Here is a 16,823-nt window from a genome sequence, read left to right on the forward strand (position 1 = left end):
AAAAACAGAATGAAAGACAAATGGAGAAGGAAGGCCCATGTGGCAAGAACAAATTTGCCCTTTAAACAGCATCTTAGGAAGGCCATCTTCGTCATCTGGTCTACATTTTCCACTGACAGCACATCTCAGCTTGGACTGGCCACATTGCAAAGGCCAGCAGTCCCATGAGGTTGATGTCTACGGTGTCGGCCAGCCCTGGTCCATACAACAGTTAAGTTCAGGTGGATGAAGCATTCAGTGCTGCCTCCAAGTCAAATAAAAATTCTATTTTTCTCTTGATGAATTCTAAACATACAAGGTGGCTGAATGGGTCAAATGTAAACTTTACTTTTCATAACTGAAAGTTATAATCATCGAGAACAGGGAATCTCAGAATGGATTAAAACGTCCATGAAAGTTGAAAAGATTATTTGGCTAGGGGATAAATTAGTTAAATGAATTTGAGAAAAACGTTTAAAAATTATCATATTCTAGTTAATCAAGATTCCCATGGCCAGATGAGTTGCAGTGACTTATTCTGGGAGAAGGCAATTTCTTTTGCCTGAATTAAGAATTGGGTGTCCTATGGGACACACCCTGAGTACTTGCCTATTGAAAGGCAGGCTTGGGACTACAACCCAGATTTTCTGACTAGACTGGAGCTTGAGGGTTTGGTCCAGGAAACTTCTTTTGTGTGGCAAATTTCCATGGTGACTATTATCCTTAGATCTGGATTAATGAGAATACCAATAAAAATCCAATAATAATAATAATAACTCTAGAAGCTAAGCTAAAATAGGATATGGAAATTTCCCCTTATCTGATGGATGTCGTTCCTGGTCATAGTTTAATGATTCTTCATGATATGGCACAGAAAGAGTGTCTATGAGGCCCAGCAGAGCCCCGCATGTGCAGGCCGCAAGAGCAATCATTTGCTAAATTATTCAAAAATAGAGCCAATGTAGGGCATTGTCTTCCTTAGGTAAATATGGACAATCTGCTCGGAGCTTCCGAATTTTAATGTATTTATACTGTGGCAGGGGAAAATCTGGAATATGTACTTCCTTGTGGACCAGTTAGGCTTGATCCTAACGTCACCAATGCAGGGGTCCAGCTCTCACGTGGGAGCTGCAAACTCCCGCAACCTATGAAAAATGAGACTTGGAATCTAATTCTATAGTGCAGTTAATTCAGGGTGTGTTCTCCAGCAAGTCACTGAACCTTCCTTGGAAGCTGCCAATGAGAATAAATCCAGTGGTTTTTCTGAAAATCTTATCTGTAGTAGTTGATTCTAAGGCAAAATAATTTTTTCAATGCTGGCCCTCTGCCTGTTCGTACGTGCAAAGCTAGCCTCAGTCCTGCTCTAATAAAGACCTCCCATGTAAACCAGAAAACACTAATAAACTTGGTGCTCCGTCAGCATACAGAGTGTGGCGTTGGGTTGAATATTTGCTGGGACACGGTGGCTTTGAGCAGGACCCTGTGTTTCCCAGACTCCTGGCTGGGGAATGTTCTTGAGACTAAGTCTCAAAGATGAAAAGCTTTATGATTGCTGCCTAAGCCCAATTTTTTCCTTCATCGTTTGACTTAATTTGTTTGTTCAGACTCCACTACCATAAATGGTGACCCATAACCTTTCTGAAATGCATTTAAAATTGTATAGCTCAAGGGGCTGATTATTTATTTACCAAGAGTTTTGCCCACACATTAATGATTCAGAGAAGGCAAAATAAAGAACATTTTAAAAATAGGAAGAAAGACTATTTGATAAGAGTTTTCTTCTTCCAGTACTGACAGCTTAGTGACGCATCAGTCACAGGGCAGTTTAAGGGGCAAATTCCTCATTTGTGCATCTGGATGGGGAAAGATTGATTTGTTTAATACACAATATGATTAGTTTTAGAACCCTTCAAATAACAGATGCCTTATTATGAAAACAGAGGACAATAACTGTATTTCTTCTTTAAATTCCAGCTAATATGTTTGCTACTTATACATCCTCTCAGACTGGGAGCCTCTTGACTCAGTGGAGTCAGGGTTCTCAGACCATTTCTGCGCAACCGTTCCATAAATATTTAGGCTTAGGGGACTCTCATCCCCAGAGTTTTAAACTTTCTGTTATTGTCAAGATATGCAAACATGTATAAAAATAGAAAAAAATAGTAAATCACTCAGCTTGAACAATTATCCACACAAAATTCCTCAGTTCACTGTCCCAGGATTATTTAAACACCAATCTTAGGAAAAACAAGGTGATTCCTAAAATTCATTTCAGAATGAAAAACATGATTCCAACTATACTTCCATATCTTATGGATCAATATTATCATGGCTACATTTTCTCTCCTTTTGCCACAAAAGAGAGTATCTAAATTACAGAAATTAGGGACATTTTTTGTTCTTGTGGTAAGCTAACTATGAACGGTGCCACTAGATCCCCAGCAGAAGTCACAGTTGTTGTCATGACACTTTTGCTGTGCCAGTTGTGTATACCTTGCTTTGTGTTTTCAGCAACTCAGACTAAAAGTTATCTTTGTACAATAAACCAGGATAAAAGAAAAAGACTGAAAAAATCTTAATATTTTGCAAGTGTACCTTTATGAGAGCTTTTTGTAGTGGGGTACTGATCACTTTTCCCCCAAGAGATTACTTTAAATACCATGAATCCCCAGAAGAACTGCTCTTGGGTACTAATAAACTATAAGAAATATCAGAATGAATACTTAATAGTAGAATACTTAAGTTTTATTTCAAGAAACTATTTTAGGGAGGGTTTTTAGTCACTGTTAGCAGGTAAGACATTTATTGTTTTAGTATTTTGTTATTGTTGTTGTTGTTTTCGGCACCAGGAATAGAACTCAGGACCTTGAGCATGCCTGGCAGGTGCTTAGGCCACTGAGCTCTCTTCCTGGCCCTATTGCTTCAATTTTAATGTCTATTTTATTTAACCGCTGTTAGCTTAGTGATTATTTTTAATTTTGTATATCCCCAACTGAAATCCTAAAGTTTCAAATTTGAATTTTGAAGCCCTTTATAAAAAAATATTGTTTAGAGAAAACAGATGTACATTTCTGTGAGTCTAAGCATTTAATATGCTGGTTTTTGTGGTTTCATATTCGTTAGCTTGACTACCCTGTTCTTTGTTTTTAACCCAAAGCCATGTTATTTGACGTAGAAACTTCTAGAAAGTAGAGGTCAAATCTCTCGAACTCATTTTATATGACAGCCCTTATAAATAAATACCTAATGAATGCTTTCAGTGGTGCAATGGAGTGCCTGAGACCTGTAAGTAATGCCCTGGAAGTCCTCTGGACTCCTGGGGCTCACCAGGGAGCTCAGCACCACTGAGGCGATACTTTCTTTTTCGTGCCTGAGCTCTCCCTCAGATGCCAAGAACAGTGGGGTGGGGAGGAGAGAAGCCGAGCTCAGACTCGGGAGCCTTGCACACGCGGCTTCGCCTTGTAGCCAGGAACCTCAGCTTCCAGCCTTGGACATCCCCAGACCTCTCTTAAGCTTTTGTCTTCTTCTCTAAAAGACCCATCCCATGCCATTTTACACAACTTTCATCATTTATAAGTAACAACGTTGATAAAAAGTACTAAACTTGAGGGGTTGTTATAAGAATTAAATGAGAATTTTTCAAGTGTGAACACAGAAAGTTCTCAATAAAAAAGTTGTTTCTTATTACCTTATAGTCTGTCTCCATGTTTTTATTCATAAATTATTTTTAGCTGGAACCAGCCTAAATCCCTCAAGTGTGAAGTCATTCCAATGCTTTTGATTTGGAAAAGTTCCTACATACTTGACTTCTTTGAGAAGAATACTTTCACCCTAATTTTTATAGCATTTTATATTTTTCATAATGTATTTCAAAGACACTACAACACATGGTTTTGATAGAAAGGTTACATATTTTCTTGAATCCTTTATAATTATATTTTTCCAAAACACTAACACTAATGGTGGTGAGTGAGGTTGAAATGGAATTTCATTTTGGTTAGCCCTATTGTGAGGAATTATGTATAAAAAGGTGGCCACAAGAATTAGCCTGAACCCTGAAGGCAGCTTTTCTTTACAAAGTAAAAATACAAAATTAATCTTTGCCAGATGTCAGGAGCCAGTACACACATTTAGGTATGGACCCAACCCCGAAGTACATTGCTTAGTGAAAACAGCAAATACAGGACAAGGTAGAATCAGTTCCAATCTATGCTGGGAAAAAAGATAGAAAAATTTAGGTATATATAGGAACATGGCCACGTGGACAAGTTTGTGTACACCTAGAACAGCTCTTAGAGGATCAATAAGAAATCTCCAATGAATGCCCTGGAGAAAATCGCTGAAGATTTATGTTAGAAGAGAGACATCTCATTACGCAGTTTTGACACATGTCAACTATTTTTGTCAATATATATTTTACATTTTTAATAAAAAGTGTAAGAATTGCCACCATCTTTGTAGTCCTTTATTGAACTCTACCCACTGTCATTAGTGTACTAGGCTTCAAGTGCATAGAAGCTAATGTGCACAAGCATTTTGCAAAATGAGCAGAATGAACATGGCCTGCATCACTTGACAGAATGAATAACACAGGCTCCCTTTTCTTCTGTGCTTTGAACTAGAGTTTTCAGAGGTCTATGCGCCGTAGCCAGCAGCATAGGCACTGTACTCTTCACCACCTTGAAAATGAAAAGAATTTCCTCAAGTGCAATCTCAAATCACTGGGGTTAGAAATCCTGTCAACATCTATCGCTGCTGGGGTTTCACTTAAGGCAGAATCTTAAAATAATGTCTTTAAAACACCTGCTTTTCTTTTTACCTTATAGGAAAACCCTTGACACATAATTCATTTTCTGCCTTCAAAATTTTAACCAGGACTTGCACAAAATCCAATGGGTTTCCTGACCAAATATGGATGCCATTTGTGACAAATCCACTGCTGCTCCTTGGCTTCTGGAAGCACAACCAGGGGCTCAGAAAACACTGCTCTCTGACGCCCCCAGGGACTCTCCACTGTAAGTGACTTAGGCCAGCATTGTTCTTTTATGTTGGCATACAAAATCTGCGAGTGGATGCTCTGTTGACCCGCTGTAAACCCTTGGTTGTACTTGAGTTTTACTGAAAATGCGACTGTGTGGATTCTTCCACTCGGCGGATCGAGTCAAGAAGAAGCCCCCTGGATAAGTGAGGTGGAATTCATCAAAGCAGTTATTTCTCACTACACTTCTTCAAAATGGTCATGTGGGGCATTGGGCTTATGCCTAATTTTAATAACTTTACTTTTCCTTTCCTTTGAATCTAGGGGAAAAAGAAAAGTGCGTTCAGCCTCCTTTTGTCTCTTAAAACCGATTTGCTCTCACCATCCCTCCCGAATCTGTCAAACACAGCTGTAGTGCTTGTACTGTGTGGCTTTCAGATGCCTTCTGAAGCGATAGTTCTCCAGAGCCTTTCTCTCTTCTCTTAAAGAGCTATATAAGCCATGGCTTTAGAAATTATAAATGAACCACCTTCCTCTCTCTGGAAAGTCAGTCCTAAGAACAATGTGAGTTTACTTCATCCCAATCCTGTTTTCTTTTATTGTAAGTTGGGGGAAAGGATAAATAAGAACATTTAAATTTAAATTGTGATACCAGAGGCTACTTTAAAAATCACATGTCACATGGTAGGGTACAGTGGGTTATAATTTGAAGTCTCTCTTTCTTTTTCGAGGACTGATATTGCTTCAGCTCTACCCAGAGCGTGAAAACACTTCATGCCCTCCTCCTCTGCTAGTCACTTGGCCTTTCCTTTCCCCTCCTCTCTGGCCATTCGCCTTTCCTCCCCTCCTCACTTAGAGAAAGGAAGTGGTAATCTGAGATCCAGGAGCTCCACCCACCTCCCTCCTCACAAATCTTCACCACCAGCAGTCATTTTGCCTACAACAGCTACAGCTCTAAATTCTTTTGAAAAAGCACCAAATTGCCCAGAAAAAGTTAAAATCTTTGGTCTGTGAAGAAGCTGGCTATTTCCCAGAGCTCTGCCACACAGTAGAAGGACAAAGAAAATTTACCAGGGTCAGGGGATGGAAAAGAATGTGGGGCATTCCTGGGACGTCCCCCAGAGCTGAGGGGCGCAGGAGTTAAGTTTTGGAGAGACGCTGCCTGCACAGAGAAGAAAAGGCGGAAAACAAAAGCAGGGATTGTGTCTTTCACTAGTATCTTTCCTGAAAGCGGAATTCCTGGAACCTCTGGAATGAGTACTCACTTAATTTTTTAAAATTATCAATTAAATGAATACACATGAAAGGAACTGTTCCAATCATTCTTCTGCCATCTGTTCAAAACTTAAGCAAGAAGAAATTATGTTTGAATACAAGGCATCTAGTTACTCTTTTTAGAGTGAGGTTGTGTCCCATTTAGGGTGATACTCATCGCAAACTAGGTAACAGAGAGTTGGAGGATAAACTCCACCAGCAGAGCTCAGAGCACGTTACAGAGGAGGATTTTGACGCTTCTGACGTGCTGCAAGGTTAGGGAAAGCACTGCCTCGTATATCTCGCGGGTTTGGCAATTGTGGCTACATTCCTTAAAATATCCAAAGTTCAGTCACTTACGCTGTTTAAATTTAATTTATTGTTGTATGTGGAGGTGCATTCTGGAGCCTTGGGCAAAGCTCGGAAGAGGAGGAGATAAGTGCTGACTCTTAGAAATTTCTGCTTTCAAGAAAAAGTAATTACAAAAATCCTCGAACACAGGAAAGGCTGGTATCCCCAGTGTTAACTACAGCAAATACGGCAGGGTTTTTTTCTTTTACAATTACAGACCCTGTTAGTATTCAGTTTGACATGTTTAGCCAAGTGTGAATAGGTAACAATAACTGTAAAGGAGGTAAGACATACCGCCTGATTCCAGAGTAACTCGAAAGTTCTAGATTGCAGGTCCCTGAACATCTGTGAAGCACTGTGTTATGGGGTTTCTGCACACTTGCAGAAATGTGGGAATGAGGCACATTTACATAGGAAAGATGGATGCTTAGCAGTAGACTTTTTCTTTTCTTTTTTAAAAAATGTATTTAGTACAGGGTCTACAGGATCTCACTACACAGATTGGACTCGCAGTGACCCTCCTGTTTTCAGCCTCCCAAGCGCTGGGATTACAGGCATGTGCCACCATTCCTAGTCTAGGAGGAGGCCTTTTCAACTGACCATTTCACAGATGGAGATTACTAAGGAGGAGGAAAGGACCGGCAGGAGTGAGTGAGGCCAAACCCTCGCCTGCATCCTTCAAGCTTACCTTGGCTAGCTGCTCGTGGATCTCCAGCAGGCTGGGTCTGTTGACCTTGGGCCCACTGACGCTGCCAGTGTTGCGGTAGTACTCAATCTTGGGCACTGCATCCACGGTATTGTGGCCAAAGGTTTGTAGGTAGTATGTGTTTGTGTGTGTGTCGTAGGCATGAAAACTGGAGTCTGTTTTAGCAGTTTCTCCATTTTGTAAGAAATTGTCATAACATTCCTGATTGCCAGGTCTAAAGCTGATTCTCAGTCGGTTCTGCGCTTCATCCCCAAAAGAGGTCTCTTCATAGTGGGGTGGGTCACTGTCATCATTTACTGTGGCACAGCTCTCCTGGCCCTCGTTTACGATGTTAACTTGAAAGCGACTGGTACTGCTGGACACCGAATCCAGAAATATGTTGGAAGAGTTGTTCATCGACATCTTCTGAAATGGATTCTTTGGACTGAGCTATTACCTTTTAGTAACCTTAAAGATTTAGTTTTTTAAAAATCTATATATTTTTTGCCTAGAAATAAACACTAATGTAGTTACATTAGGGAGCTCTTGGCTTTTGTCCTAGATGAACTCGATAGATAGATCTTTCATACATTGTCTCCTACATAATCTTCAGGACGGTTGTCAAAGCTGTCATTGAAAAAGAAAATTAAATTTGTTCCAAACAATACAAACACATTTAAGTAAGGCTAGAGAATGACTGAATAGTTTTCCTCTACAAGACATATATGTATAAATTAATTTCTGAAAACTGGATACCCAGTGACCCTAGTGACTTGAGCAATGAAATCCTATAATATGTAACTGGGGCCTTGCTCCAGCAAACAGAATTTCCAAGGGAGGCATTGATGTGTTACTGCATTTGTGGTTTTGCTTGGATTCCGTGTAGCTGGAGTCAGTACGGCTTTCGGCTTTCGGAGAACATGTAACTCTAGCAGTCCAGTGCAGCTAGAAGGGTTGAGAATATTCTTAGCCTGAAGTGGAGCTCGCTGGCAGCACCAAATGTGGAAGCTACAAAGTATTTTCATGATCGATAGGCACATTCATTATAGCATAATAAAATGAAAACTGAAAACTTCTTTCAAAATGCATTTGTTCTAGTTTATAAACATCTATATGAATTCAAGTGATGTATTCTTTTTTTAAGAAATATTTTTTGCCTATGCAACAAGTGAAAAATTACATTTTAGATGTTAATTGAAAAAATGTAACCCATCAAAATGATGTCTCTATAAGTTCTTGGATCTTCTACTAGGCTTAAAAATGTTTCATTTGCCCCCAAACTTCTTTGTCTATATATGTATAGCAAGTGCTGTAAAGGAATCTTTAAAAATACATGAGCATTTGGGAAAAAGAGATAAGTCATGTTCCCTCATAAAGTCTATGCTATTTTTAGATAAGATAACCTTGCTCTAAAGCTCTTTTTAATGAAATATCCTCAACAATTGAGGGTTTACATTTGATTGCGAGATGATTAGACTGCACAGCAATTTTCACGGTATTGTAATATTAACTCATCTTGAAACACTTTCTTTAGAATCATATTTCTTGGTGGATACCTTAAAAATTTGGGTTTTCAAAGAAAGTTCTAGAAAAGTGAGATACGTCTAAACAAAGACTTGCCTCTGTCATATTATTAAAGTTAATTCTTTGACTAGAATGAATGCCAACTTAAGTTTTCAGACAACTTTTCCTGGTGAAATAAGCTAAGCTATTATTTTTTTTAAGTTTTACAGAGCCACTGAAGTCCTTTTCTCCACTCCTCAAAATCTACTGCATGGCATAGTATTAAATGCAGTTTTCGCTTTCCCCAGAAATGTTTAACTTACCACCCAGGAGCCTGCTTCTGAGGAACTGTAACCTACAGACTGCCCAGGCATTTATGGAGTGCTTACCTTTCAGCCCAGACGGTAGGCTTCTTCTTATTCGTTAGAGGTTTCCTTGAAAGAGAGGACTTTGTAGTGATTGGCCTGGCAAACTGCGAGAAGCCCCACCCATTCATTAGCCCTGAGGAAACTTTAAGTACCACATCAACTAGTAACTACTAGTAAACCATTAATCCTTTTAGGCAGGATATAAAATAAAGCTTCTTTAATTCATAAGGAGAATTAGATTGCTCAACAGGAATTATTTAAAAAAATATTGCTTCAGTATTTTGGGGCCAGGTAAATCCAGCCCCAAGGTCTTATTTATAGGAAGTTCTAGAGACTATTTTTCAGAGATATACTAAAATATAGTTCTCCAGTGGTAATCTCAGTGTCACATAACTAGAAAGTGGCATCAGAAATTATTTTTATCTTTAATTATTTGTTAAATATTGCCTTGACTCTACTCTGCTTGAGAAGTGATCAGTTAAGAGAAGAATCAATGATTTATTGAGAAGATTTCTCCCTGGTAAGAAATTTTTCTCCAGCAGGAATCAAACTGGAACACATTTCCCAGTGGCACTACTGAATGACCCCTTTGTCTCCAACTGGAAAAAACATTTTTATCAAACCCAGTTTTTGAGTTTTGCTGACAAGGTTTTGCTCAAATCTACGAGTTAGTGATTATTAAGACAGCCCAGACAGTCCCTCCTGCAGGTTCTGTCATTGGTTTTCAATCAGGATGATTGAATGAGTCTTCTTGCTAGCAAGAAACTGCCCAAGTGATTTCCCATTGTGCTGGGAGCTTGGTTGTGGTGCAATATAGAAGTTAAGAGCAGATTCTGGAGCTAGAAGCTTTGATTTATACTCCAATTCTGCTATTTCCTGTGTGAACTCAGGCATGTCGCTCAGTCTTTCTGTTGTCTTCATTTTCTCATCTATGAATGTAGTTGTGGGCAATTGTGCTACCGACCTTACGGAATGTTGTGAGGATTAAGTGCCCTAATTTGTTCCAGGGTTTAGATTGGCACGAGCATACACACAATCCTGACTTTGGCTATTTTAGTGGTATTCATAGTTGGCTTGTGACTTACACATCCTTACATTGGAGGTTCTGAGATCAGTCATTAGAACTTGGAATAACTATTCTGCGTATTAAAACAGGGGAAAAGTTTCATTGATGAGCAGATATAGGATTATATAACAGTGTATGAAGACACCTAAGTGGAGAAACCTTTGAGTCCTCCTAGGAAGGTTCATGGCATGCTGCTGAGGCCAATGTCATGAGGTTATATCCAAGACAAAGAGAAGTCTCGGTAATTCAATTTTCTTTTAAGGGCCACAATAGAAGTCTTTTATGTGTGCACCCAAGGGCTCTAATTTCCACATAGAAGTCCTTTAGACATGGATATTAGACACATTTCAGGTTTGAAGTGAAGTTGTCTGGTTTGATTAGATCTGTGGCCAATTGGAGTGAAGTTGGAGGTCAAAATAAGTGCCAGTCATTGAATTGGGTCAGGAGCTATGAATTGACACTGTCCAAACCCTACTTGCTTTTCCTCTATCAAAGGCTGAGAGTGCTTCTGATACCAGTTCCTTGCTGCCTGCCTGCCTGACTACAGAAGAGTGTGAATTAGTTTTAGTCTTGGTCTTACCTCGACCAGACATTTTCATTCTAGGTGAAATGAAAGTCTTTGCTCTTCATTAAAGGATTCCTGGAACAGATGGGAGATGGTTTTGTGGATGTTGGACAAAATTAAATTATCCATAAAGTTAACCTTGAAGGATGAACCTGGCTTAGGCCTTTTGGAGAGGTGGGCAAGGTAATAGGAGCGCCTCTGTTCTCCTGCTCTCTCCCACATGGCTCTTGGGAAGAGGCAGGGTAGCTGATAAGAGTACGGCATTGGAATCTTGTGGAGGACTGCCCAGAGGGCTCTCCTGGAAAGAGGAGCAATCACCTCCTTCCTGGCTGAACCCGGCCCTATTTCCATACACCAATGTGTACAGAGCTGGTTAGAGCTTCCTTATGCCCTCAATTGGCTTTAAGCAACACAATTTGGTTCAGTGAAGGTGCTGATGATAGTTTTTGAAGCAAACCACCAGGGCAGTGTATCTCTACCCTGCAGCTCCCAAATAAAACATATGTGGTCCAGGTAGGATGCAGAGCCGTGTCCCATGCTGTTGGCTGGGATTGAGCCTCAAGATAAGAAGCTATGATTTCCCAGTGTGTAAAAGATTACACATCAGAACTGAAGCATTGACCCCAAAACTTTAGACACTAACTCAATTGTGTCATGCTGATTACTCTTTCAGCACATCCTTCTGTCTGACTACTGCAGAGGTGCCTGCAGGCCTCCCACACAGCCCAGCTCACAGCACTCACCTACTTCCCTCCAACCTCATGGTCACTCATCCTCAAGCCACTCCTCTCTTCATGAATTAATAAAACCCAGGTTTGGCCCTGGATTGAGGTCTTTGTTCCAGTTGGCCATCATCAGAACTGAACTTAGAACCCAATGACCCACTGTAACTGCAAGTGACTTAGTGGATTTATTCTCACCATGGGCTGCCATGGAAGTAGTAGATTAGAATTAATCACTTGGATTCCAATAACTTCTCCTTGGGATTATAAATAGAAACTTCCTGAGCCTCGACAACACTGAGCTCTAACAGGAAAGATGAGCATTTCATAAAATGTCCTTGTTGTATACTATCTAGCCAACATTTTGAATTCAGACAGTTATTGTATTTATTAGTTCTGAATATACAGGTGATAGCCCAGCTCTGCTCCCCCAAAAGCAAATTTAAGGCACACAATAGGCTGTGAATAAAAGCTGGGGCTGTTTAGATTCGGTCTGGCAACATGGAAGAAGCCATGAGTGAAGACACTTTTGGTTAACAGACTTTCTCTGTGTACAATAGGGCACTGCAGTTTTCATCTGATTTTTTAAAAACATTTTATTTTAGGGAAGGTCTATAGGGTGTTCAGGGTCCCACTACTAGATCGAACTCATAGTAATCTGCCTGTTTACAGCCTCCCAAGATCTGGGATTACAGGCATGCGCCACCATGCCCAGTCTCAATTGCCATCTCAGTGCACCCTGGGGGTGGGGCCAGCATGGCAGGCCTGGGGATTAAACCCCCAACCCTTGCGCCTGCTTGCAGACACTTTAATCCGCTAAGCTATTTGGCTAGCCCTTGTAGTTGTCATCTGAAAATGCTGATGCTTCATAAATATTACTTGTCTTTTAGCTTTCTGAGACTTGTTTTTTTTTTTTTTTTTTTTGTTTTTGTTTTAAATAAAGACCTGATTTTGCTATATTTTAGTTTTCAAAATGGAGAATTTTGGTGTGTGTTTTACCTGGGAGATAAACAAAACACCTGGTACTTGGATACATATTTCTGAGAGCCCTTTAAATGCCTGGGTCACCACAAAGATGTCTAGTGCCCTGACATATACAATCTTAAGCAAGTTTGGCTTAGCTCAGCTTAGCGATGTCTCCTCAGGCCAAATTACCAACTGGCTGCAGGCTGTTCCAGGCCTGCCTTCTTGTACAACAGGTTTGACCCTGGGTTGAGGTCTTTGTTCCAGTTAGCCATCATCAGAATTGGACTTAGAACCCCTTGGCTCCCTATAACTGCAAATGTGCCTTAGTGGCTTTATTTTCACCATGGGCTGCCCTGGCAGTAGTAGATTAGAATTAATTATGGAGACTTCTTGAGGTAGAAGTTATGCCCAGAAGAGTCTCAACTAGCACAGCTGTGTTCTAAATCTACTAGAAGATGGAAAACATCAGGGAAACTCAGGGGCATGGCCAGTTTTGGAATTCCATGGTCCCAAGTGGTAACCATGGTGGTTGATGTGGAAGTATGGAGGAGAGTCTCAGGGAGTAGGAGTGTGCTGAACCTCTCAGGTTCAATTGCAAACCCAAGCACCCCCAGCTTGGTCACCTCAAGAAATAACTATCTTTTTTTTTTGACTCTGTTCCTTGTGTATGAAACTAAGATAAAATAGAAATTGTCTCCCAAATTCAGAAGAATGTTAAGTGTGTCAGATGAGTGGAAAGCACCTAATTTAGTGCTTTCAGTAAATAATAGTCTTATTTGTCTTGTCTTGTCATGTTTGGCTGTTCTGCAGTCTCTCGCGCCATAAATGTTTTCGTATTTATTTATTCCTTGCTATATTCCTTCCTGTAGTGAGCATGGAGAACCAGAACTGTGTAGCTGGAAGGACTTTGAGATGATATAATTCTTTCTTTCCATTTTTTAAATCGAGAGAACACAGACTGAATAACCTATACGAAGCCCTTACTTCCTAGGGTTGGGGAAACCCTTCCACTACATCTTGAAGAAGTTACTAAGTACTGACAGCACAGTATGTATTTGTGCTATCTGGGGGTTCTTGGGGTGCTCACACATCTGCTGTGTCTCTTATCTGCCCAGAATTCTTGCAAGATAGCCAAGGTGGGCTTCTTGGCCTTGTTTTACAGATGTGGAAAATACTTTGTCCCGAAGTAACTAACTTTCTAACTCATAAAGCTAGTTCTTGCGTGGGGCCAAACTCAGAATTTAAATCTCTTGGACTTAAGCTCTTAGGCTGAAAATCTTCTCATGACACTTTAAATCTTTATTCTCGGATCTCTAGCATTTTTAGGGTGCTGAAGCTCACAGAGGTTGGACATCTTGCCCAAGGTTGCATAGCTAACTCATGGCGCCACAGCTGAGACCGGATTTTGTGTTCTGGGAAAGTGCTTTCCGCTGCGCTGTGGCATAAACTCCCCTTTCCTTCTGTTTATATAAGGGTCAGTGAAAGGAGTACTAGTATGAGGCAGGTCTAGTTTGGATCCCAAGAATTTGTGGATCCAAGTATTATACTACAAGAGACTGTGCTAGCAAACTCAGAAGTGTCTGAGCTTTGTGACGATGGAGAACCTGTAGACAGCATGGATTTGAGGTTTTGGTTGTGGTCCTGCAAAGCTTTTGGGTCTGTGACTGTTCTTCAAAAGCTCACATTGGCCTCCATGGCTCAGGGATTAGAGCACTGGTCTCATAAAAACTGTCCTATTTGTTCTTTGGATTGAAGGCCTCTCATGTTTAAAACCCAATCTGGTAAAGGTAGAGCCATCAGGAGTCTGGGTGACAGAGAGAGGGGCTGAGCTCTGCTGGGGGAAGAAAGCTAGTGACTTCTAACATAGTCATTTTCATTAGAGAAGGAGGAACAACTTGCATGGAGTGGGGATATGATGGCTTCTACGTGTATGCTTCTATGTCATTAGAAACCCCCACACGGGGGAACACAGTGAGAAACCCCACCAATGCATCGTCATTTACACAAGCTAGTGGATAAGTCAATCACAGATGTTTATTGAATTCAGTGAGTGAAATGAGTTCCTGCCAGCATACCCAAGGTGATCGCAAAAATAGCCCCTGCTGGTCCCACTGGCATAACCATAACAGGCGGAAAGCTGGGACTCTCACGCAAGCGCATACTCAAAGGTCCCTTTGTCAAACTCTTCAACTTCATCTTCCCATGTAGAGGAAGGCATGCTGCTATATGGGTCTAGCAGAATTTTGAAGCATCGGATAATAAGAAGTCCCAGAAAGATACACAAAATCCCAACGAAAGCAAAGCCAGTTTTCTGCTCCAGGGTCAATGAGAAAGCGGAGACTTCGTTGACGCTCATCTTAGCTGAAGAATTGCCACAGTAGGTGCTACTCATCGTTCATGGGGACATTCTTGTGGCTCTTCAGAATCTCTGCTGGCATCAGCACTTGGCCTAGGTACAAAATTGGACTCAGTTTAGTTTTACCCTGGTATGGTATTGGGCAGGAGGTTGTTTCCTAAATAAATATTTAGCGTCTTTCAAGTGCTCTTGACTTTACCCACAAAACATGTTGCAAAACACGCCAGATATAGATAAGAACCAAACTAGCACTGAGGTGCTACTCACACTATAGCAGTTACAGACTGACCGTGGTGGACACATAAAGCTGAATACATAGTCTAGATATAAAATCAGATGTGAACGTGAATATTCAACTAATTAGGGGTATGCCATGGGTTTCCACCCATGAAGGTCTTGCTGCCTGGCAACTGGGAGAGCTCCAGCCTTCAGCTCTCAGCTTCTTTCAGAGGCAGCACCAGCTGCAGACAGCTGCCTCACCCAAGGCCATGGCCCTTCCCAGGGACGGTCATATTCCACTGAGGTGCTAGCATACAGGTATGGCCACCTGGACTCAAAAAGAGGCAACACTCCAGCTTTAAAGTTCCACATGGGTTCACACCACAACTCAACTGAGGCCACACCTGCTTGCTTCTCCACCCTTATGTAAGTGAAGAGTCCAAGGGCATTCTTCAATAACTAGGGGACATACTAAACTCTGTCGCAGGGCCTGGCTTCTGGGGGTGTCTAGCTTATAGCAATTGGTATCACAGAAGTTAAAAACACCTGGGAAACTTTAACAAACTGTTCATTTTCTGGTGAGTTCATTTTGCCAACAAACAGGAATAGTTTACGTTGATTATAGCTAGGGTATGAGCTAAATTTACTCACATATTTAAAAAAAATCATAATGTAGACATATATACAGGATCATAGCTTATCCCTAGAGGAGTTACATCAGTTGCTTTTTGACCAATAATTAAACCACAATATTCTGTGGTTTAATTCTAAATAACACCCATCAACCCACAAAACCAACCAACCAACCTACAAAACCAACCAACTAACCAACCAACCAACCAACAATCCAACCAGTAAAAATTGGTATCGTATAGATGTAGCTGAAAATATTCACCCTATTTATTTCTTAGGAAATAGATTATCTTTCTAGTTAGGTTTAGGGTTAGAGCTAAGGTTAGGGTTATACCAGATAATGCTTTGTACTTAGAGTCTTAGGCAATATGTGATTTAGTAGAAAAGACTATTTCTAAAGTAGTTACCCTATTTCCTGACACATTATATGTGTCTAATAAATGTCTGAGTTGAATTTAACTAAATATGTGGGAGAATATAGTTTTTGATGAATGCAGTATTATTCTCTAAAAAGCAAGTTTTAAGTAACCAGAAAATATGAAAATATACTTAGTTAAAATTAAATGAATAAGAAAAATTGCATTTGATTTCAAAAACTGGTCTTAAAGATTGTTATACAAATTCAGTAACTTTTTGTTGTTCATGCCTTTACTATCAAATTGGCCAATGTAGCTTTCCCAGGAAAACTCATAGGATTTTAGTATTTAAAGGAGAGAAGTCTTTCTTAATGTCTTGAGATTTCTGAGAAATGGTACAGTTACTGTATTATTTTGACATTAATCTGTACCTGGAAGTGCAGAGTCAAGTAATGTATTCATTTTCAGTGACTTTGGTCATAGCAATATTTCTGATGTAATTATACCTTCTTCCTCTGTCCTTGTTCTACACTTTACATGAATGGTATGTTACCCAAGAAGATTATTATAAGAAACTTCTAAGGCTTTTGGCCTCAGGTAGGGGAAAAGAAAATGAATGGACATACAGAATCACTTAGTTGATTAATAAAATCATTACTTTTTAAGTCCCTTTAAGGGATAAACAAATGGTTATTTCACTATATTAAATAATTAATAACCGCTGTATATTATTGGTACAAATATAGAAGTGCAGTCTAACTATGTACAATACTGAAAAGTGATCAGAAACTTTGAACAGCTTGTTAGGAAGCCTAAAGAGTT

The 16,823-nt window shown here is 40.2% G+C and overlaps 2 protein-coding genes across 6 annotated transcripts in view; both read right to left on the reverse strand.

The window, feature by feature from the left end:
- The window catches only part of Slc12a1 (solute carrier family 12 member 1), an 82,709-nt gene extending 73,580 nt beyond the window's left edge, over window positions 1-9,129 (reverse strand). For all 5 annotated transcript variants that reach the window (XR_002822740.1, XR_002822741.1, XR_002822739.1 and 2 more), the window contains exons 1-2: window positions 9,074-9,129; window positions 7,251-7,874 (exon numbers count right to left, since the gene is read on the reverse strand). Coding sequence is in view for 1 of the 5 variants with exons in the window: in XM_023724037.1 (XP_023579805.1) it covers window positions 7,251-7,670 (420 nt within the window). In the remaining 4 variants the exon portion in view is untranslated. The remainder of the gene's footprint in view (window positions 1-7,250; window positions 7,875-9,073) is intronic.
- A 5,454-nt stretch (window positions 9,130-14,583) lies between these two features.
- On the reverse strand, window positions 14,584-14,829 carry Ctxn2 (cortexin 2). The gene has a single exon (XM_004639017.1). The coding sequence runs from the start codon at window positions 14,827-14,829 to the stop codon at window positions 14,584-14,586; it is 246 nt and encodes an 81-aa protein (XP_004639074.1).
- Window positions 14,830-16,823: the final 1,994 nt, after the last annotated feature.

Source organism: Octodon degus, unplaced genomic scaffold (genome assembly GCF_000260255.1).
Source record: "Octodon degus isolate 3935 unplaced genomic scaffold, OctDeg1.0 scaffold00105, whole genome shotgun sequence".
NCBI lineage: Eukaryota > Metazoa > Chordata > Mammalia > Rodentia > Octodontidae > Octodon > Octodon degus.